The 22,277-nt window shown below is 58.0% G+C and overlaps 1 protein-coding gene across 2 annotated transcripts in view; it reads right to left on the bottom strand.

Annotated features, from left to right (window-relative positions):
• BACE2 (beta-secretase 2) overlaps window positions 1-21,848 on the bottom strand; it is a 56,231-nt gene extending 34,383 nt beyond the window's left edge. For both annotated transcript variants that reach the window (XM_040986645.1, XM_040986647.1), the window contains exon 1: window positions 21,531-21,848. In XM_040986645.1, the coding sequence (XP_040842579.1) occupies window positions 21,531-21,830 (300 nt within the window). In that variant the 5' untranslated portion in view covers window positions 21,831-21,848. The remainder of the gene's footprint in view (window positions 1-21,530) is intronic.
• Window positions 21,849-22,277: the final 429 nt, after the last annotated feature.

Below are 22,277 nucleotides of genomic sequence, written 5' to 3'. Positions count from 1 at the left end.
CCCTTCCCTCTCAATGTCTGTGGCAGCTGCTGTCCCAAGGGGCCGGTTGCTTTGGTGATGGCTGACCCAGCTGGAGACAGGCAGGACTCAAGATGGAGGCAGGGTACACAGCCCAGCCCTTAGGACCCCTCCGCACGTGTGCCCAACCCGCGCCCCACAGGGCTGCAGTGTCGGCTGGCTGCGCTCTGTAAGGAGATGGCCCGTGTTCCTGGAGCTGCGGTCACGGCTAAGTCAAGGGTGGTGAGGGTCGCACAATGCTGGGAATGTATAAAAGCCTGCCAGACAGCTGCGAAGATGGGTGACGAACGACGGGAAGGCTTAGTGCAATAAAGCTGCGATTAGAAAGTTGTCAAAGAACAAAGAAGACTCGCTCCTCTCTCAAAGGAACAACGCCTGACCAGGAAGCAGCTCCCCTCACGTACGGTCAGGAACACTGGGGGTTTCCCTACGTCCTCCCGCCCCGCAGCCCTGGAAGGCCAGGGCCTGCATTTACACTCTTTCCGGCCCAGCAGCAGGTGCCTCAGGATGGGTGCTGTGTTCACTGCCTGGGGACCCTTTGGTGGAGGCCATGGCACAGGGAGAGCAGCCCCTCAGAGAGGAAAGGCCCTCCGCGCCCACAAAGGGGTCTGTGGGCGCCCTCTGTCAACTGCTCGTCTTTCCCGAAGGCTGCCCGGGTTTGTGCCAGCCACAGCCCCAGAACGGCGCCACGTGAGGCAGTCTCTTCTCCCTGCTTCCCCAGATCCCATGGCTGTGAGACTGGCACACAGCTGCCCACCAGTGACCTGCAGGGCCAGGCTGAGAGCGCTCACCGGGCAGCCCAAGCAGCCCCGAAGGCAGGTGTCCCATTGAGGAGCACCTGATCAACAGGTGCTCAGGGCCGTGTTGTCTTGGGAGTCAGGCCTCTTTCCAAGCAGAAACCAAAATGCGCTTGTTTGCACCGGTGACGGCTCACGGGACACCCCCGCCTGTTCCTCGGGTGTCTTTAGAGGCTCAGAGGCCAAGGAGGACAGGACAGCCTTGTGACTCGGGCAATGCCAGGCTTTCGCCGGGTTCCCTGACGCCTCTCGGGTTTTTTGGGCCGCCCACCTGCTGCAGAGCCATCTGTGGACCAAGGGCTGAAGCCCATGCCAGGATATTTGATAAGCCCCCTGAGAGTGTGTCAGGGCTGAGCTGCACACACAGCCACCAACAGCAATGAGCACTCTCCCCCACACAGAACAATCCACATGAGAACCAGGTCAGTAAAGCAAACTTGCAGCTTCATGCCCGTGTCTGGGGACAACAGGGCTGCCTTCCCAAAGGACAGCCAAAGCCACCTCCGGCCCCGCCCAATAACTCATGACACATCGCCCGGGAATGTTTGGAAAGTTCTGGAACTTTCCAAAGGACTTCAAGAGCGGTATGCAAATGTCTTCACTCTCAAGTCATATCTGGCAGCTGGTGCTGTAGCTCAGTGGGTTAATTCACTGAGCCATAAGCACTGGTTTCAGTCCTGGCTGCTCCATTTTGGATCCAAAGCCCTGCGAATGCTCCTGGGAAAGCCACAGAAAATGGTCCAAGTGTCTGGGCCTGGCACCCATGTGGGAGACCTGTGCCAGGCTCCTGGCACCATCCCAGTCCAGCCATGGTACCTGTGGCTGTGTGGTGAGACAAGCAGCAGAGAGAAGATCTCTCCCCACCATCCCTGTCGCTGTCTCTCCTGTCACTCTGCCTTTCAAATAAACAAGAGACACCTTTTCAGAAGATGCATTTGGAATTTTGTGGGATGCTGCCTCGTGCTCCATGGTTGACAACTGCAATGGAGAAGCCGTATCCGAGTTGAACTCAGCCTGGCTCAGCATTCAGATTCAGTCACTGTGTTATAACTGTGGAGAGAGAAGGCTGGCATACATGGCGTGCTGGGCACAGGTGGCTCTTGGACCCCTCCTCGACTTGGGAGTTCATTTTCCCCAAAACGTGGTAACACACACATCGCATAAAATATACCACATTTTTCCAGGTTTATTTATTTATTTGAAAGGAAGAATTATGGATAGCGAAGGAAGGACAGAGAGCTCTCCCATCCGCTGATTAACCCCACAGATGGGCCAGGCAGAAGCCAGGAGCCAGTAGCTTCACCGGGGTCTCCAATGTGGGTGCAGGGGCCCTCGGGCCATCTTCTGCTGCTCCCTTAGGTGCACGTGCAGGGAGTGGGGTCACAAGCGGAACAGCTGGGACTCAAACCAGCTCCTACATGGGTGCAGCTATATGTCAGTGTTACAGGCGGTGGGTAGCGGCGACACCATGGAGCTGGCCCCATACACCGCCCCCTGGGTGCCGCTATACGTCAGTGTTACAGGCGGTGGGTAGCGGCGACACCGTGGAGCTGGCCCCATACACCGCCCCCTGGGTGCCGCTATACATCAGTGTTACAGGCAGTGGGTAGCGGCGACACCATGGAGCTGGCCCCATACACCGCCCCCATGACGTGCAAGTGCTCAGATCTCTAGAACGCTTTTCTTGCAAAACTGCTGCCAGGCCCCTCTGTGCCTTCCCGGCCCCTGGCTATGCATGCGCTCCCCCTAGGGACGAGAACAACTCTGCAGCATCCGCCTGGTTATCGTCCGCCCCACAGGTGTCAGAACCTCATGCTTGTCAGGGCCGAGCGGCAGCCCCTTTGCAGGTCACACTTGGGGCGATTCCTCCCCGCAGGCTGAAATCCCGGCCCCCACACGGATGGTGCAGGACATGGGACTCGGGGTGACTTCGTGCAGGAAGGTGGAGCCCTCACGGACAGGCAAGCCAGCAGTCCACAGCCAGGCCCAGAGCCCTCAACAGAGCCCGACAGGACCAGCAGCTCGGTCTTGAACGTCAGGCTCCTCTAGTGAGCGCTGGTTTTACACTGTAACTTTTTCCATCTAAGGTGGTTCCCACAAGGCTTAGCCACCGAGTTACAAAACTAAGTCACAAGCACTTGGTCTGCCAACACACTTTCATTTATTTATTTTTAAAACTTTTTTAACTGGAAAGGCAAATATACAGAGAGGAAGAGAGACCGAGAGGAAGATCTCTGTCCACTGGTTCACTCCCTGAGTGGCTGCAATGGCCAAAGCAGAGCCGATCCAAAGCCAGGAGCCCTGAGCCTCTTCTGGGTCTGCTTTCCCGGGCCACAAGCAGAGCTGGATGGGAAGCAGGGTCACCAGGATTAGAACCAGGGCCCATATGGGATCCTGGGCATGCAAGGTGAGGACTTTAGCCACCAGGCTATAGCACCAGGCTCCATGAAATACTTTTAAAAAGTGTGTTGAGGGGCCCTGTGTGGTAGCCTAGTGGCTAAAGTTCTCACTTGCATGCACCAGAATCCTGCATGGGTATCAGTTTGTGTTCTGGCTGCCTGAGTCCTTGGGCCCTTGTGGGCTCCTGGGGAAGCAGGGCGTGGACCACAGGACTGAGAGCTGTGCTCTATTTAAAATTGACCTGCAGGCCCAGTGAGATGGCTCAGTAGACTAATTCTCCAATTCTAAGTGCCGGAATCCCAGATAGGCGCTGGTTTGTGTCCCGGCCGCTCCACTTCCCATCCAGCTGTATGGCCTGGGAAAGCAGAGGAGGATGGCTCGAGCCTTGGGCCCTGCACCTGCCAGGGAGACCTGGAGAAGGCTCCTGCCTTCAGACTGGTTTAGCTTCTAACCACTGCAGCATCTGTGGGATGAACCAGCACACAGAGGCTCTCTCCTTCTCTTTGTACATCCGCCTTTCCAATAAAAATGTATCTAAAAAAAAATCAGCACTTCGCCTGGGCCTCTTCAGGGACCTGAGCCTGGAAGGAGCGACTGGGAAAGGCCTGCCCTGCCTCCGCCAGGGCACGCTCCCCAGACCCCCACCCCACCCCGCCTTTGCCCTGCTCCCCTCCCCCTGCTGGACCAGCAGCTGCTTCTGCATGGTTCCTCCAAGGCTTTGAGGTCCTGGAAAACCAAAGGAAAACCACCACAATCAAAGGCAACACCACAGCCCCAGGCCCTTCCACATGGACTCCTCTGTGGAAAAGCATGCTGTGTGGGCTGACCCCTGCACTTCCGGGGTGCCCCCTAGGCATTAAGCAAGAACACCCAGAGGAAAAAGAGGAGCATCTGGTGACATGTGAGGCCTGGCAGGATCCCCGACAAGCAGGTGAGAGCCCCGTGCCCTGTGGCTGACCTGGGCCCAGGCACAGCGGACACAGCCACGGCCAGGCCTGCATCCCTTCCTGGGTGGACGGGCCTCAGTGTCTCCACTTCCTCCCCCTCGAGGCTCCGGGCCGTGCTCGGCCCCCACTCCCTGCCCACGTTGCCAAGGCCAACACTGCTGCCCTGCCTTCCCAGCTGTGGCCTGTTGTGGGGTGCCACACAACTTGTGCTGCTTCTTCCCTTGGCCTCGGACCCCAGGAATCCCAGCCTCCCTCACCTCCACGTTTTGGAGGTATCCCAAGCCCATCGCTGCACTTGGCGTCTTTTCTGCCTAGACCCACTCTACTGGGATTGCATACACTTGTGGGCATCAAAGACCACTCCATGGTGTGGACTCTCCAACCTGGGTGTTCAGAGACCCCTTATGCCCCCCGGACTGAGTCAGCTGCAGCGACAGGAGGGGGCCTCTTGATTGGCGTGTCGACAACCACACCCCTCGTTACTTTCCTTGCAGCCAGAGCCCCTCGGCCAACCTCCCTCCCACCCACAGCCACCATGCCTCCTTGGGGTCCCTGCAACAGGCAAGGACACCTGCTCAGGCCCTTTGCACGGGCTAGAGCACTGTGCCCCATACCTCCCTGCTGCTCCCTTGCTGTAGCAGCCACAAGCACAGACATGAATGACAGGTGCCCACGCTCACAGTCCGCTGTTCACACCCTCCTGTCTTCCACACCTCCCATCACTGTCCACACAGCGTCTGCCTGTCACTTCCATGCAAACGGGCGCTCCCAGAAGGAGGGGCTGCCAGGCACACTGCTCACAGACCAACGTGTGGCGTTGAGTCCCTGGCCGAGCAGGTGCCAAGTGCAAGGCAGAGCTGTGTGAGTGTGGATCACGCGTGCATTATGCTAACTGCCTCATCAAAGCAATAATGTAACCCAGCCCCTAGACCCAGTCTGAACACGGAAAGGAATCTTAGGGTCATGGTCCTGCCCTACCCAGTCAGGACAATCATGCCAGGAATTTACAGGAAAGACAGTCTCCCGCCCGCAGGATGGTGCCACGACCGCCTGTGGATGGCAGGGACCCCACAGGCAGATGAGCAGCCAAGGGCACCCCACGGGACTGTGTGTTATCCAACCCCAGGGGTGAGCCTGGCTCTGTTGGTCCCTGGTGGTGGGAGGGGCACCGCCAGGGCCGCTGCTCAACAGCACCCAGCCGAGGAACTCCACGCCAGGAGGGAGGCCTGGGGACCGATGGCTGACGAGAGGGACCTGGTGGCTTCTGGGTGGTGAACTGCTCCCAGTACCCTCCCACGCCCAGACCCTGGCCACTTCCTTGCAGTCATTCACTCTGCCACCCACGACTCGTGTCCCCCCTATCGTCCAGATGTCTCTCCTGTGGGCGTAGGTGGGCAGGCCGTGCACGTGCTGGGCGCACTGGACATGCAACATCACATCCCGCCTGTACCACCCCACACCAGCAGTGCCTCGGGCTCCCATTCAAAGTCAACATCTGGCCTCTGTCCCTCCTCCCACCACCCAAAAAGCAAATACACATTGGTCACCTGTCGAATCGCCACGATCCAGTTGCAGCAACAGCGTCGGCCCTGCCGTCCCAGCCGACCGCAGCGCAGCCAGAAAATTCCAATCCCTTGCTGACATGAGAGCTGCAATGACGTCACAGTACAAGGTGCCACGTGCAGGTGCGACAATGCCAGCAGCAACACTCCCAGAAGCGGTGGCCACGGTGTGGGTGGGATCTAACACTTGACAGTGGCCTTAAGGATGACGCGACACTACGATTCCAGTGTTTGCCACTGGACACTAGTCATCACCAAAGCCTCCACTTTCCTCTGGTGACTTCAACCGCATGCTGTGTGCTGCAGGCAGCAGCTCACACAGTGCCACCGGGAGGTCTCCCTGCAGCGGCCAGCTCACCCCGTGCAGGCCACACAATGCTCACGTCCCCAAAGACACATCCCCTGGGACGTCTCCTCCTTGCCCAGCCTCACAGGGCTGCCCGGTTCTCCCTGCGGGCCGAGCGTTACATGCGTGGGGCACGGGGGCATGCCTGATCAGGCAGCCCAGACACTTCAGAAACACTCCATCTGTGGGCTGCACACATGAGCTTGCCATTCCCTACGGCACTAGAAACGATACAGAAGCCCACAGTTGACAAAGAATGGGCTTTTCCACGTAGAAAAGCCAGCGCTGCAGTGCAGTGTGTTAAGCTGCCACCAACACTGCATCCACATGAACGCTGCTTTGAGTCCTGGCTGCTCCACTTCCCATCTAGGGCTCTGCTGATACACCTGGGAATCCAGCAGAAGATGGCCCAAGTGCTTGGGCCCCTGCACCCACATGGAGACCCAGATGATGCAGCTCCTGGCTTTAGACTGGCTCAGCTCTGGCTGCTGTAGCCACCTGGGGCGTAAAGTAGCAGATGGAAGATCTCTCTCTCTATCTGCAACTCTTTTAAAACAACTACTAAGTTTTTTCAAAAGAAGATGCACTCTTAGCACCCCAATCCCCCATCCCAGGGGTTAGAACACAAGCGAGGTCATGCGATAACCCAGTCTCTCCCTCAACCACTGCCAACATCCTTTAAAAATGCTGCTTTTGCAAGCTTGGAAAACACGGATTACTTTCGGGAATGGCCACAGTGAACTCTCATTTTATCTCCTCTGCCGCCAAGATAGGTTTCCTCCAGAAAAGCACGAAGCGGCAGACTTAGAGGAAACCTCAGTACCATTTCCTGGCACAAGATTGCTGCCTCTCCCACTCTTAAGATCCCAGGGTGTGCCCATGGGGGCACCTCTCGCTTCCTGGATGCAACAGCACCAGGAGCCAGCAGCCACAACTTAACTCTTCTCTCCCGGAGGAGGCTGCCGGGCTCTGGGATCAATGAGCGGCTGAGACGGAGGGAGCCGAGATGGCGCACATGGCAGCCGCCGGAAGCCTACTCCAGCTAAGTGCTGGGTCTCTGGGACAAACATCCCAGCCCTCTTGGCTTTGAGCACTCAGAAGGGCAGGCGCTGGCGGATCTCAGCTCAAGATAACCAGCAACATAAGACGCCATCCTCTTCCGACGATCCTGCCCCACGTGGATGTGTCTTCTTTGGTGACAAGCAGACCACCTGAACTCTGCTCCCCGGGCTTCTCTTACAGCCAGCCCGAGCGCATGAGAGCCAATCGGCTGCGGGCACTCAGTAGATGCTCGCGACATGACCAGCATCCCGACACACATCTACCGGGGGACCAAGGATTCAGCAGAGGCCGGGGACACAGCCACCCAGCACAATGTGTCCCCGAGCAAGGCCCAGGCCTGGAAGGGAGTCCAGGGAGGGGGACAGATGGGGAGAGAGGCTGAGAAGACGGGGCAGTGCGGGAGGATGGGGATTCCAGCCAGCCCGGGGCTGCCGTGGCAAAGCAACAGAGCTTGGCCTGACCTGGGTACAGCTTCTCCTCCCCTTGCATCCCCTAGGAGTTGGCCCCGAGAGAGGCGGGAGGTGGGGGTGGGGAAGAGGTCCTTATCTCCCCTTCCACTCTTTTTAAGTATTTAAAATATTTATCCACATTTTTTTTTATACTTAAAAGAGCATGACAGAAAGAGCACTCTACCCTCCAAATAGCTGCATCAGCCACGGCTGGTCCAGGAGCCCACGACTATACCTGGGCCCCCACCCCCACGGGTGTAGGGCCAAGCACGGCTGGTCCAGGAGCCTGCAACTCCCCCTGGGGCCCCCACACGGGTGCAGGGCCAAGCACGGCTGGTCCAGGAGCCTGCAACTCCCCCTGGGGCCCCCACACGGGTGCAGGGCCAAGCACGGCTGGTCCAGGAGCCTGTTACTCCCCCTTGGGCCCCCCACACGGGTGCAGGGCCAAGCACTCGGGCCATCCCTTGCTGCCTTCCCAGGTGCCCTAGCAGGGAGCTGGATTGGCTCCCAATTTGAGCGGAGGTGCCAGCCCCATCCCGGGCCTGATGGGGTGATGAAGCTAGGTCCGCATGCCGGGCTGGGGGCAGGGAGACTTGGGAACCAGCTCTTGTCCACCGAGTCCGGTCAGCAGCTTGGGCAGCCCAGCTCTCGGAAACCAGTCTCCCTGGCACAGGATCCAGGAAAACGCCTCTAATCCTTCAGTTATCACAGCTGGAGACCAATAGGTGGTGCCACTTGTACCCAGACACCCGATAAGGAGTTGGCACCGGGCAGGGCCACCCACACAAGCACACACACACACACACAGGAGGACAAAGCAAGTAGGTTCCAGGCAGCACCCTGCTTCCTGGGAAGAGTTCCTGCCAACAATGACAAAAAGTGGGCACTGCTACAAGTCAGGGGAGTGTGAGTCACGGGCTGGTGGGCACGAGGTTGGGGCAGGGCATGGTGGCGGAAGTCGGGCTGTGCCGTCCGGTAAAGCTCCCACACGGAGCTCCCTTCTATTCTGGGGCTGCCAGCAGCAGGCGTGTCCACCACGTCAGCGTCAGGAAGAGGCAGTAGGACAGAGAAACGAATGAGCATCTGCCGGGCATCGCGATGAGGCAGGAGCTGGCCCCAGTGCCGCGACCCAGGCTGGACAGCAGCAGGCAGCCGCCCCTGAAGTCCCAGGAGACCCTCACTCCTAAGAAGGCTGGAATTCTCATAGGTTCCGCATGGGGGAGGACAGAGGTGGGTGAGCTCAGCTCACAGGAACCCGCTCTCCATGGCAGGGATGGGTAGAGGAGAGGTGCCCACAGGCTCCAGGCACAGAGGGCAACACAATGGCATTGACTGGTCAGTGCTCACTGGGCGTATCTGTCGAGGTGGCCCACGGGGACGCCATGGGCTGGGGCGGTGAAGACATGCCAGCAGACAGCAACGCCAGCTAACCTGATTTTCTCACCACTCACTGGATACACACACCCAAGAGTATGTGCAACTCGGAGAACGGAAAGAGAGCTATGCCACTGCTTGTGACGCGCGCACACCACGTGAATGCCAGTTCAAGTCCCAGCTGTTCCACTTCCAATCCAGCTCCCTGCTACTGTGCCTGGGAAAGTATCAGAGGTTGGCCCAAGTGTTTGGGTCCCTGCTCCCCAAGTGGGAGACCCACACGGAGTTCGAGGTTCCTGGCTTCAGCCTGGCCCCACCCCAGCTGTTGTACCCATTTGGGGGAGCGACCCAGAGGATGGAAGAGTCACACTCTTTCCAATGCATGATTAAATATATAAAAGAAAAAACAATCTAAGCATTGTAAGACATGTGTCACATTTAACAAGTCAAGCAGGTTAGCAGAGAAAAATACACCTGCAGGATCAGCCGTCCATCGGAGATGCCGCTGCTGAGCACACACGTGGTCCATGTGGTCAGTCCCGGCCTAACCATGCCTGTGTCTATTTACCCACGCCCACTCCCGACAGCGCCACACGTGGCTTCCATCCGCAAGGACCCACAGAGACCACAGCTTCCCTACTGGGCCCCAGTGTCCTGCCAGCACCATCAGCAAAGTCCTCAGAGGTTCGAGTCCCAGCTGCTTCACTTCCCATCCAGCTCCCTGTTTAGGGCCTGGGAAAGCAGTGAAGGACCCGGGAAAGTCCTTGAGACCCTAAACCCGCGTGGGAGATTCAGAAGCTCCTGGCTTCTATCTGGCACAGTCCTGATCATTACAGGAAGTGAACCAGTGGCTAGAAGGTCTGTGTCTTTCTCTCTTTGTGTGAAAATAAATAAATCTTGAAAGAGAGAAAGAGAGAAAGAAAGAGAGAGAGAGAGAGAGAGAAAGAAAGAAAGAAAGAAGAGACTAACTCCTGACTCTAACCTCCTAGTCGGGCAGGGTGGTAGTTGAAGCCCCCCAGTTCCTGCCCCCGCAGGAGCCCTCCACTACGCTCTGGGCTGCCTCCTCCGGCCACTGCGCCATCTGGGAAGTGAACCAGCAGAAGGAACCTGTCCCCAGCAGCTGCCCTCCCTGTCCTCCTGCCCCTCAAATACAGAAACAAGACCTTCCATCACTGCCTCCCACACCCTGGCAATACTGAGAAGAGGGAAATGGAAAATTGCTTTTTTTGAAAAAAATTCATAATTTCTTAATGTGTTTCCTAAAAGCTTGTGAGGGTGTGTCATGTGGAATATTGTTGGCTGCTAAGTTCAACAGGAAACTACAGACTGAGTGTGGCTCAACAAGGAAGGCTGGATCTTCTGAACAGGGAACTGGCTACGTGTCCCAAGTCACGGGTAACGGGTGCACAGATCCGGGCAACTCGCAGCAGCCACCCTGCTGGCCCTGCTGGCCCTGCTGGCCCTGAAGGCCGAGGCTGGCTGCGCAGGGGGCTTTGAGACACTGGTGGGGAACGTGAACTAAAGGAGAGGGTGGTTTTTCTGAGCGCCACCTCCTCATGCCCCATCTTTGCATTTTCAGCACGGGTGGTCAGGAGGAGGAGAGGGTAGGACGCCGGCCATACTTGCCCCTGTAGCTAGGGAGGCACAAGCTGCCCTGATGGATCCCCACGTAGGGCCCACGGCCCATGAGCTGCCCGGCGAAACGCTCCGGCCACAGGGCCCGGGGTCACCCAGCCACCTGGTGAAAGGTTCCGACCACGGAGTGCAAAGGGCAGAAGGCATTTGTTTCAGTGCAAGACATGGTCACACAACACGGAATACCTCGTCACAGCCGAGAGTGGGCAAGGACTGAGAGCACACTGCTGTGCCTCGTGTGTACACGGCACCGTATTCCCGGCCAGCCTTTGGTTTTTTCACATAAAAAAGTACTACTAGAGGCAGAGAGATCTTCCACCCACCGGCTCACTCGCCAATGGCCATAACGGCAGGAGCTGGACCGGTCTAACGCGGGTGCCAGGAGCTCCATCCGGGTCTCCCACCTAGGTCATCTGCTGCTGCTTTCCCAGGTGCGTCAGCAGAAGGCCTGATCGACAGCAGAGCAGCCAGGACTCAGATCACAGCCCACATGGGATGCTAGCATCACAGTCTGAGGCTTAGTCCATGCCATGGTACCATGCTCCACTCCCCTCACCCCCAGCCAGTCTTTCAATGTTTGTCTTTCAGATACAACATGCAGCCAGGAATGCAACCTCATGGTATGACGCAAAACCACACACTGAGGAAGGCACCGGGTGGGGACAGAAACCACACTGGGTTTCCCCAGAAACAGAACAGCAACTACGACGAGAACAGGGTCGCAGCATCGAAGAACACACAGAAGCAGAGTTCTGCCATCAATGGCAACCTGAAGAGTGGGGGACAGGGGGAGGGGAAAGGGGAGGGAAGAGGGAGAGAGGGAGGGGGAGGGAGAGGGGGAGGGAGAGGGAGAGGGGGAGGGCGGGCAGAGCTGGATGCTGGAGAAAGCAAGCCAGAGGACCCAACGGGAGGAGAGGAGGTCCGAGGCCCGCACTGTAGGCACACACAAGAGCCAGGTAAGATTTCTTTGGGGAATCCCCCAACTGAACTGCTGGACTCAGAACCCCAACCGCAGAGAGAATCATCGGATCTGTGGTCTGATGGTGGAGTGCCTGTGTCACAGCTGGGTCTCCTCAGTGGCTCAAATGGAGCAGTGGACGGCATGCCCAGACGACATGGAGCCTGCACAGGGCAGCCGGTACCATAGCAGAGGAGGAGGACAGAACAAATTGGTCAACGACCCCAGCAAGCATTGACAGCCAGTATCTGGGCGGATGGAGACTCTGGGTTGGACTGTCAGTCAACGGACCTTGGAAGGAGTTCCTTGTCCTTGGTTCAGGAAATCGACAGCATTTCAGAACCACTGAAACCACCTGAGCAGAGCCCTCGGAGCAGTCTCCACACTGGGAACACTGGGATGACATTGGGTGGCCCATCCCCAACCCTGGGTGCTGGGGCGGCTGGGAGGCTGGGTGCAGCGTCTCCCTTATGCCCATCCTTCCCCAGACACAGGAAGAAAAAAAGGAAATTTGGAAACTTTGGTCTCACCCACATTCCCCTACTCCTTGGCCCTTCCCACCCAGATCAACTGTGTAAACATCATCAAAGATTAAAAATAAAAAAAAGAGGAGGTCCAAGAAGAAAGAGCTGGCAGTGACTAGAACATTCCTCAGAACGGGAGGGATGTCTGTGCTGAAAAGACTCCCACATCATCACCAGACCCCCATGGCTAAGGAGTCAGCAGGGAGAAGGGTCAGCTCCTTGCCCTGGGGCAGGCCAGGGCATCTCCCCTCAGCCCTGCTCTCCCTGGGCGGGGCTGACGTGTCCAGGACAGGGTGGAGCCTCGGGACACAGGGACTCCACCCTGGGTACACAGCCCAGCAGGCAGCCTATGGAGACAGGGAGGGCGAGGACCAGGTAACAGAAGCTGCCCCCAGGGGCTGCAGGGTCAAGCTAAAATGCGCACACACACTGCACGGATAATATAATGTTTCTTCGGGACACAGGCGTGTTTCAAGAAGTGCCTCACTGGTTCCCTCATCCTCCTGCACAGGGCAGCCTGCCACATCCCTGGGAGTGGCCTGAAGCCTGCTGCCTCCGCTTCTGCTCACCTGGGCCCCAGGGGAAACTGTTACACCATGCTCAGGGCTGGTGTGTCAACAGATCAGACCAGCTCACTGCATGGGGCGGAGGCTGCAGGATGGAGCTGAGCTGGGAGTGCGCGAGTGTAGGGGGCAAGTGGGGGTGAATGGGAGGTGAATGGGGATGAGCAGGGGTGAGTGGGGCTGGTAATGATGGCCTTGGACATCCTGTGCATGGGCTGGCCCTGATGAAGGTTGCACAGGCAGGTTCGGCTCCCTGTATCCACAGCCTTTCCTTCCAGAATACATTCACACAGCTTCTCCTCTTCCACTTCATGAACATCTTACCTGAATCCTAACGTGGAGCCTGAAACACATATCCACCTTTCTTTATTCTAGAAGCTTCTATTAATTCTTTTAAACTGTTTTGTACAGAACTCGGACACGCACACATCACTGCCATCCCACTGCTGAGGCTGCTGACCGCAGCACCCGCACGCCGTGCCTAACCAGGGGGGATGCTGCCCAGGAGACAGTGAAACCTGGCAGGACATGCTGTGATGCCCAGCGGATGTTTGGGGAACTGCCCTCTGCAGACCTCAGCAACGGGCCGCAGCCGAAAGCTTTTGAATCCCCTGATGTCCGCCTCGCTCAGTGTTCAAAGGAGTTGTGGCGGCGGCTTCTGACCTGCAGTGCCGTCTCCCTGGCACTCCACTTCCACATGTCTCCTACTGCTCAGCACCCTGCACCTCACATCCTCGCCTTCCGGACACAGTTTTAAAGCCCAACACAGTGGCTCTCAAAGGCACCTAATAGAGCCCACTATTTTCTCTTTCATTGCTTGATGTCAGCCTGACCTGGGCCCATTGCGGCCCCGCCACTCCAGTGCACCTGAGCAGAGTGTCCATTTGCAAGCAGCACTCATGGGAATGCACTCCAGCTTGCAACAGGCACAGGTGTGTGATGAACAACCAGCCACCCTCCTGTCTGTGGGGACAGCTGAGGACTAGACTCCCCCTCCCAGAGCAGCTGGACAGGCTCCAGCTGCAACAACTACAGCCTGGTCCATCCCAGGCACTGCCTCGCCCACGGCCCCTGGGACTCCCTCTGAGATAAACCGCCTGGGCTCTGAGGCAGAGGAACCTGACCGGGGCACTGGTGAGAAACGCCCCTGAGGCCTCAGAGGTCTCCCCGACTTCCCCAGCCCTGGGCACTCGCCGGGTGATTTTCCTTTGTAATTCAGATCCCCTCAAAGTATGCCAGTCCCCAACTCCTCGCCCCTCACACACACAGCCTGGAACCAGCGCTGTCCAACATTCCCACACTCTTTGAGAAACGTTTGTCCTAATGGACCCTCACCATATAACACACAGCAGACGAAGGAAGAGCTACACCCATGTGCTCTCACACACAGCCAACGCTCAGGGCGTGGCACAGGGGCCATGCACACACGTGCTCTCATAGCCAATGCTCAGGGCGTGGCACAGGGGACATGCACACACATGCACTCACACACAGCCAACGCTCAGGGCGTGGCACAGGGCCATGCACACTCATGCTCTCACAGCCAACGCTCAGGGAGTGGCACAGGGGCCATGCACACACGTGTTCTCATAGCCAATGCTGAGGGCGTGGCACAGGGGCCATGCACACATGTGCACTTACAGCACAGGCCTGCTCTCCCCTGTGGTGTTGAGCTCCCTGCTTCATCCAGAACACCAACGCCTCCAGCTTCCCAAGGCTCGGTCCTCATCAGGCCAGCCTCAGCTCAGCAGGCCCCCCCAACGCCCAGTCACCCCCAGCAGGGGGATGCCATCGGCTGTCTTGGCAAGCTTTCTAACAAGTCAAGGTTCTAAGAAGACGCAAGGCCGTCTTTGGCTGTTGCACTGAGGGGCTGAGAGTGGGTCCTGGCATAAGGTGGGTGTTTAATAAATGCTGAGTCTAGGTCAAATTGGTTGTCCTCGTTCACGGCCTCCTTAAGCGCCTTAAGGCACCTGGGAAGAAGCATGTGAGGCCAGGAACAGGACAGCAGTGCAACGGGGCCTGCGCGGGGACTGCAGGCTGCCACCTCTCACCGGCGATGTGAAGCACACAGGAGGCTGTGCCAGACTCTGTGCAACTGCCAGGAGGCCACGGGGACCTAATGTGACAGGAAGAGCAGAGGTTCTGCTTGCCTAATGAGAGAGAGAGAAGGAGGGAGGGAGGGAGAAAAGAAAGGAGAGAGGGAGGGAGGGAAGGAGGGAGAGAAAGAGAAAGAGAAAGATCTTATGTCTGCTGGTTTACAATCCACAAATGGTTCAATAGTCAGAGCCGGGCCAGGAACTCCACCCAGCTCTTGCTCACGCGTACTGGCCAGCACCTGCTGCCTCCCGTATGCTAGGTGTGCTAGGGTGGCCAGGCCTTGGCACCATCCCTCCAGTAAGCCTGGGCAAACCAGGTCCTGGGAGTCTGCATGCATTTATGGGCTTATTTTAATATATTTGAGACAGGAAAAGAGATTTTTTTGTATTCATCGGTTAACTTTCCAAATACCCCAAACAGCCAGAGCTGGGCCAAGCTGAAGCCAGGAGCTTGGCTCTGTGCCACCCACCCGCGTGGCAGGGCCATCTTCCACTACCTGCCCAGGGGCTCATTAGCTTAAAGGCGGATCAGAAGCAAGGGTGGGTCTTGAATGTAGGAACGTGATGCCCAGGTGGGGCACGGCCATCCCACCTGCTGCGCCCAAGGCCTGGGTCTGTATTTACCACCAAGTCTGTCGCAAGAGTCTTGGCTAGCTGGTCTGGGAAGGAACAATGCCATGTGCGCCCTCTGGGAAGCGGCCACCGTCCTGTGTTCAGGTAAGGCAGCATCGGAGTGAGGACAGACATCACCCCACGGCAAGTTCCCACACGAGGTACCTGACTGCACAGTCCCCGGGCTTCTAGGAGGGATCCTGGGGTCACTGGGCCAAAAGCCCTGACCGACAAGGAGACACACAGGACAGAAAACTTGTCCTCCAGGAGCTGGCCAATGGCAGATCGGGACCTGGCCGCTGAAGCCCTGTGCAAGCCGCCATGCCACCTGCTTCCCTGTTCATCCCCCGGGGAGGCGGCACGATGCCATGTGAAGGACTTCAGAAGTCCGTGCCTGCTTTGGCTCAGACACTGCCGTCTCTCCAAGGCTTGGGGTGTGGTCCTTAGATCCCTGGAGGGGCTGCTCTGGTCAGCTGGCTCCCCCCGGAGTTGCCAAGGCCAGGGTTTGGCTGATGCCCAGTCCCTCTGCTTCCTCATAACCCTGGAACCTGTGCTAGACCAGCCAGCATCCACTCCAAACCAAATGGCTCACTTTGTTTCCTGGGTGTCTGCACACAGAGTATTTTTCTTTTGAGAGTTTAAAAGCAAAAAGTGACATTTATTATGAAATAGCAATCAGTTAAAAAAAAAATAGCCAACATTCAGTGCGGGACAGAATCAAGCCACAGCCAGTTGCCCACCCTGTGTGTCCTCTCACAGATGGAAGATCCGTGAACTTGGCTTCATACCCAGAGGCTGTGCAGGGCTGTGCAGGGCTGCCCACCTGCCCAGGTATGCTGGGTGCTCCAAGGTGCCCGCTGGAGTTTCTAAGGTATGAATAGATCCAATGTCTGGCCTCGGCTGGACAAGCACTACAGGTGACCAGAAAATGCCCATGGCAGAGGGCAAGGGGCCAAAGACAAGCAGCTGGTCACTTCCAGGTGTGATGGGAGAACCTTAGGTGGGCCGCTCACCAGCACGCAGGGTCACTGCCAGTGAGGATGACACAGGGGTCGGCAGCAGCCATCAACCCAACCCTTGCCCTGGGCAAGCCGCACCTTGGATCCAGGAGCCAAAGGCCGAACTTGCCCTGTTCGGCAGCACACAGACGCAGGGCCAGCCCCACCTATCTGCCAGCTCCACACTCCCCATGCGGGTCCCGCACAGCTGCATGCCTCCAGCACACAGGACAAGCCCCAGTCCTGCTAGCCATCCCATGCTTTCCTTTTTGACTCTCAGAAGGAGGGGCCAGCAAGATTCCAGAAGAAGGAGCAACCAAGAAGAAGTGACGCCCCCTTCCTGCAACTAAAGGAATCAGGAGGAAGAAGAGAGAGGCGCGGCGGAGGTTATGAACGCACCTGTAGACACCTGCTCTGGTCCATGGGTCCAGCTGTGTGTGTACCCTGGCAGGCAGCAGCTGGCTATGTACTGTCCACGTGGGGGACCTGGATGGAGCACCCTGGCCTGTGGCTTTGGTCCAGCCCGCCCTGGCTGCTATGGGCAGGTACAGGGTGAACCAGCAGGCTGGCAAGATGCATTCTCACTCTCCCTTAAATCAATACTTTAAGAAATATATATTTTTATTAGAAAAGCAGATGTAGAGAGAAAAGGAGAGACAGAAAAATCTTCTGTCTGCTTGTTCACTCTCCAAGTAGCCGCAGTGGCCAGAGCTGAGCTAACCTGAAGCCAGGAAACAGGAGCCTTTTCCAGGTCTCCCACGTGGGTGGCAGGGTCCCAAGGCGTTGGGCTGTCCTCAACTGCTTTCCCAGGCCACAAGCAGGGAGCTGGGTGGGAAGTGGAGCTGCCGGGATTAGAACTGGTGCCCATATGGGATCCCGGGCATGCAAGCAAGGTGAGGATTTAGCCACTAAGCCATCTTTAAATGTATCAGTCCAAGCTTACGCACACTGGATCGGTTTATTCCATCTCACCCACGAATCCCAGTACTCACAGAATGAGCGAGTGCAGCCCCACGGCACACAGCCGACTGAGCAGCCACTCTCTATGGTGGGGAAGCCAACAGGGGGCACGGAAATGCAGAAGCCCCCACCCCCAGTGCACTATCTTGCCACGGCTCTTGCTTGGACTGCGCCAACACCACCATCTGCTCATTGCCACTGATGAAAAAAATACACCAGACTTCCAAACTGAAATTATTGGTAATTAAAAGGTGGGAGTGAAAGAGAAGAAAAGAAAAATCTATGTAACTATAAACATCGGTTGAACTTGTGTCCTGACCCCAGCCAGCACTTTCCGTGCAAAGGGGAGGTCTTGCAGTATGGTCAGGACAAGAGGCAGGCAGGGTGCGTGAGAAGGCAGTGCAAAGGTGGAGGTGAGGACTGGAGTGACACAGCCATGAGCCTCCAGGCGTCCTGAAGAGGCAGGAAGGAGCACCCCTCTCCTGCGGGTCCTCAGCAGGGGCAGTTCCCTGCTCAGTGTACTTCCAGCTGCCAGGACCATGAGCTGAGAAACCACCGTTGGCAGGTGCAGGTCCCCTAGGGTGTGGCAACCCTGGCCTTGCACAGCCCAAGGCAGCCAAAGCTCTGGCAGCCAAGGGAGACGGCCAGCACCAGCAGACAACCGGAACTTGCCACCACACGGGCTGGCCCACAGCAAGGAGGCTGTGCTGACTGCTTCCCTGTCCCTCTGAATCACAGCTAACCTACCCCAAAGCCGAAAAAGTGCAAATTCTATCACAAGCCGCAGCGGATCACGCAAAACACCCAGCATGGGGCCCGAGCCCCGCCGGGTGAGCAACAGTATTCTGGCTCCCTGCCTCTGGCTGCTCTGGGCCACCTCCCGGGTCCCTCGTGAACTGTCTGCAGTTCCAGAGCCTTCTATAGTTTTTCTCTGCTCTCGGGAGGGGGAGCCAGGTACACGCCGGCTCAGCCCCCTCCAGTCACATTCCTTCTTTGCCCTGATGGCTTCCCAGCCTCACCTACAGCCAGCATGGTGCCCACAGAATACCCTGGTTGGTTTGTTCTCACCACAAACTCAAACTGCACGTGCTTGGGCCTTAGCTCCAAGGTCAAGTCCTGAAAAATACCTGCATACTAAGGCACCGATGGTCACGCACAGCAGCATGATCAGAGCATGAGCTGAAACAAGCCGTGAGACCGGTGTCCCGCGTCCACATTCTAGGAGCTTGGCTATGTCTCCAGATGGCTGGAGGTGACAGAAACTCTTCCCCACCCAGATCCAAAAGCCTTTCTGAAGCCACTGCACGGTGCAGGCTGGTAGACCTCTCCCCAGCTTCAGGGAGAAGTATGATGTTAGCATGAACGTCCTTTTTTTTAAAAAAATAATGGAAATTGCTGTAATTATAATCACTTTAGAACACCATTATTATTATTAATAAGACCAAATTGCATAGTTCTCGCAGACACTAGCCGGCTGCTTTTGGAAAGGAGTCACCTAATGGTATCACTGAGCAACCCCTGGCTCCATCTCCATGCCAACCTGGGCCTGCTCACCGGCCCACGGGCTCCATGCCTCACGTGGGGCCTTCTGGGCAGACGTCCATGACCCATGCAGGGTCCCAGGGTGGAACAGCGGGCTATGGCCCACTGCACCAGGACCTCCACCTGTTCTTGCTGTAAGGACTGGTGTTAGCTTTGCATGGGGAGCCGGCATGTGTAGCGCCCTGACTCCTGGTCCCCTGCCTCCAGTTCTGTCACGTGCATACTCGGATCCAGTCACTCAGCAGCCGCTTGTCCCCAGCGGTACCCAGCAGAGCGAAGGTGAGCAGTCCAGGGGCCGGCGGGGGAGCAACTGTCTGCCTGGGAGAGCAGAACCTGGCTTCTTCCATCCAGCTCCCAGCTTGCTGCCTGAACTTCCTTGCCCCATGGTCCTGGCAGGTCGTCTGATCCTGCCAAGCTGCATCCCAAGTGCAGATGTGAGCACTCGCCCCGGGGTGGGCAGGTGGTGCCTCCCGGATCTCCCAAGAAGTGTACCCGTGGCCCACGGCACGGTGCTCGCCCTGAATCCAGCCCCTACACGCTGTGATGCTGCCGTAAGCCCAGGAACACCCATGCGTCGTCCATGGCTGGAATGGACAATGCCTCTGTTCTCACCACCTAAGCAATTTTTTATTTGAGTCTTTGGGGAATCAGCTTGGCTAGACTGGAAATAACAACAACAACAACAACAAAATCCATCTGATTTAAAACTTATCGCCTGCAGGTGACCACAGGTGATCCCACTGCCCCAGGCACCAACACTTAAGTTTGCACCTCAGGTGTGGATTCTACATCAGGCCAGGAGGGAGGTGTGTTTGTCCAAGTTCAATCTGTTTTTGTAAAAATCAGTCACCTGGAGACAAGCCAAAGTTGAACTGAGACCTAACCTTGAATGAACTGCTTCTTTGCTTGGCAGTGCTAAAGATGTGAGCATAAGCACTCAATACATTCCTGCTCATTAAATTAATTAAACTTCAGCATTTTAGAGTAAAGGTCAATGAATTAATTTACCAAGGCAAGCTATTACTTACAAAAGCCCCTCCCTCCCCTCAGGAGAGGTACTTCGGCCGCTGGAGGTCTTTCCCTTCCTCAAACAGATGCTTGAATCAGGGACTCGCATCTGACAAAACCTCCTGGACACGGGGGCTTCGAAGGTTCATGGAAAATGCAATTCAAAGACAAGGTGTGGGGCTGCTGTTGTGGCAGCCACAAAGGAGCTGCACTGCCTCCAATCCCGCACCCCCTCTACTGAGCCTGAGAAGGCGGCCGGCCTCCGGGTGGCCCAAGGTGCCGCGCCTGCCAGCCAGGGGCTTCATGGCGGGCCAGCCCTGGCAGGCATGGTAGGCAGCCATGGAAGTGAACCAGCAGACAGAAGCTCCCTGTCACTCTGCCAAAATAAATCTTTAAAAGAAGAAACAGGGCATGTGTGATGTCTCAGGCTTTTTCGAAGCCCCCTATGTCCTCCGGTAGAGAAAATCGCTCCCACTCCAAAACTGGCCTGGGTCTTTATCCGTCAGGGCGCGCGTTCCACACCCCGGCTCACAGCTTACACAGGAGTCACAAGGTCCTCCCCCCGGGCTGGGTTTGCGGTGGGTCAGGAGCACGCCAGGCCTGAGGCCGGCTTGGCTTCTCAGCTGACTCTTTCCCACGCACCCTGCCCTCCCTCCAGCCACCATTCCCCCTTGGGACCCTCACGAGGAGTCCCATGACCAAGCTGAAAGGCAACTGGGATCAAAGTTGGCCGCCACAGCACAGCCTTCTGAAGGTTAGAGAGAGAAAAAAAAAAACCCACCCTAATTAAATAGCTCCAGGACTTGAGTTTCCTTTTTTAAAAGAATTAACAGCTCATGTCTTTCCTCTGAAAGTCTTGAATAATTAGAGTTACACAAAAGTCATGAGTACCTGCTATTTATGGGGGAAAACCGTTGCTGCAGTCTTAAAAACCCAAATGACAACGTTAAAAATAAAAATAAAGTCATCTTTAGTGCGTTCAGCTGAGAAAACCTGACCTCACACGACACCTGGGTTAGAAGCTGGAGGGAGGAGGGGCGGACGAACTCCCCCGAGTCCGAAGACGAGCATGCCCGGGCGAGCACCTGGCTCCTCTCTGCACTGCTCGGCCCCGGATTCCTCCCTGGTTAGCCTGACTGCGCGTCTCACGCCGCACCGCGGAGTTCGAGGCGGGGCACGGCGCTGGCACACGGGGGAGGCTGCGAAGCCCTCTCGGAGACGGGCGCGGGGCGCACGCGTCTCGCTCCTCCCGCAGCCGGCGAGCCACCGGGGACCGGCTGGTTCTTGGCTGAGCTCCCGCCAGCCTGGATGCGCGCCCGCGCCTCTTCGGCCATGAGACAGCATGGGGGTGGGTATCACCTGAGGTGATTCCCCCCGCCAGGACCCGCGGCCTCTCTCCCCAGACCCCGCGGCACCGTCTCCTCCGGGACGGAGGCGCCGCTCGACCCGCGGGGCATCGCGCCAGAGGCAACTTTCGGGTCTCCCCGCGCCGCCCAGCACCTCCCCGGCGAGCTCTCAAGTTCCAAAGCCGGGCGCACAGCCCTGGGTCGCGCCCCAGCTTCCTCGACCTACGTCCCGCTGGCAACTGTGGCGAGGGGGGCAACCCCAACACTACTGGTTCCCAAGAATCCTTCCCCTTACCCAGGAAGGGGCTGGCGAGGGCGCGTCCCCCGACCTACCTTCTGCGGGGGAGTCCCGAGCAGCATCTCCAGGTAGTAGCCGCGGCCGGAGTCGCCCTGCAGGTTGTCCACCATGGCCAAGAAGTTAGCGGCGCCCCCCGCGGGCTCCAGGGCGAGCGCCAGGCCGTCGGCCCGGGGCGCGGCGGGAGTCCCGGGTCGGGGGCTGGGCGCAGCTCCGCCACCCGTGGCCGTAGCCACCCGGAGCGGCAACGTGAAGGGCGCGGGGGCCAGCACCGGGACTGCGCGCAGAAGCCACTGGGCCAGCAGCGGCAGCAGCAGCGCCCGGGCCGGCGCGCCCATGCCCGTGGCGGGGCCCGGAGCGCGCCCTGCCCAGCCCGGCCCGGCTCGCCTCGGCCCGGCCTGGCTCCGTCCGGCTGCGCGGCTCAGCGACTTGGGCGCGCGGGGGCTGCGAGACTGCTGGCTACTGCGCGGCTGCGGGACACGGCGGCGAGCGCATCGGCACCGGCGGCGGCGCAGGCAGGGAGGAGGACCCGGGGGAGGAGGCTCCGAGGAGGCGGAGGCCCGAAGGGGGCGGAGGCGCCGGGACCGCCCCAGCGCGCACAGCCAAGTTGAGCAAGTTCTCCAGCCGCTGCCGCCTCTGCCGGGCGGCGACGCGGAGCACAGGCCCCCGGCCACGCCCCAGCGGCCAAGGTCAGAGCCCCAGAGCACGCACTCCCCACACTCGTGGGGCCAGGACCGCGCCTCTTCCCCGGGAAACTCGAGTCCTGAATTTCCTCGGGACGCGCC

This window comes from Ochotona curzoniae, unplaced genomic scaffold, assembly GCF_017591425.1.
Source record: "Ochotona curzoniae isolate NIBS_2020 unplaced genomic scaffold, NIBS_Ocur_1.0 contig_4516, whole genome shotgun sequence".
Taxonomy (NCBI): domain Eukaryota; kingdom Metazoa; phylum Chordata; class Mammalia; order Lagomorpha; family Ochotonidae; genus Ochotona; species Ochotona curzoniae.
The sequence above is the reverse complement of the archived record's forward strand: the minus strand, read 5'-3'. Positions and strand labels throughout refer to the sequence as shown.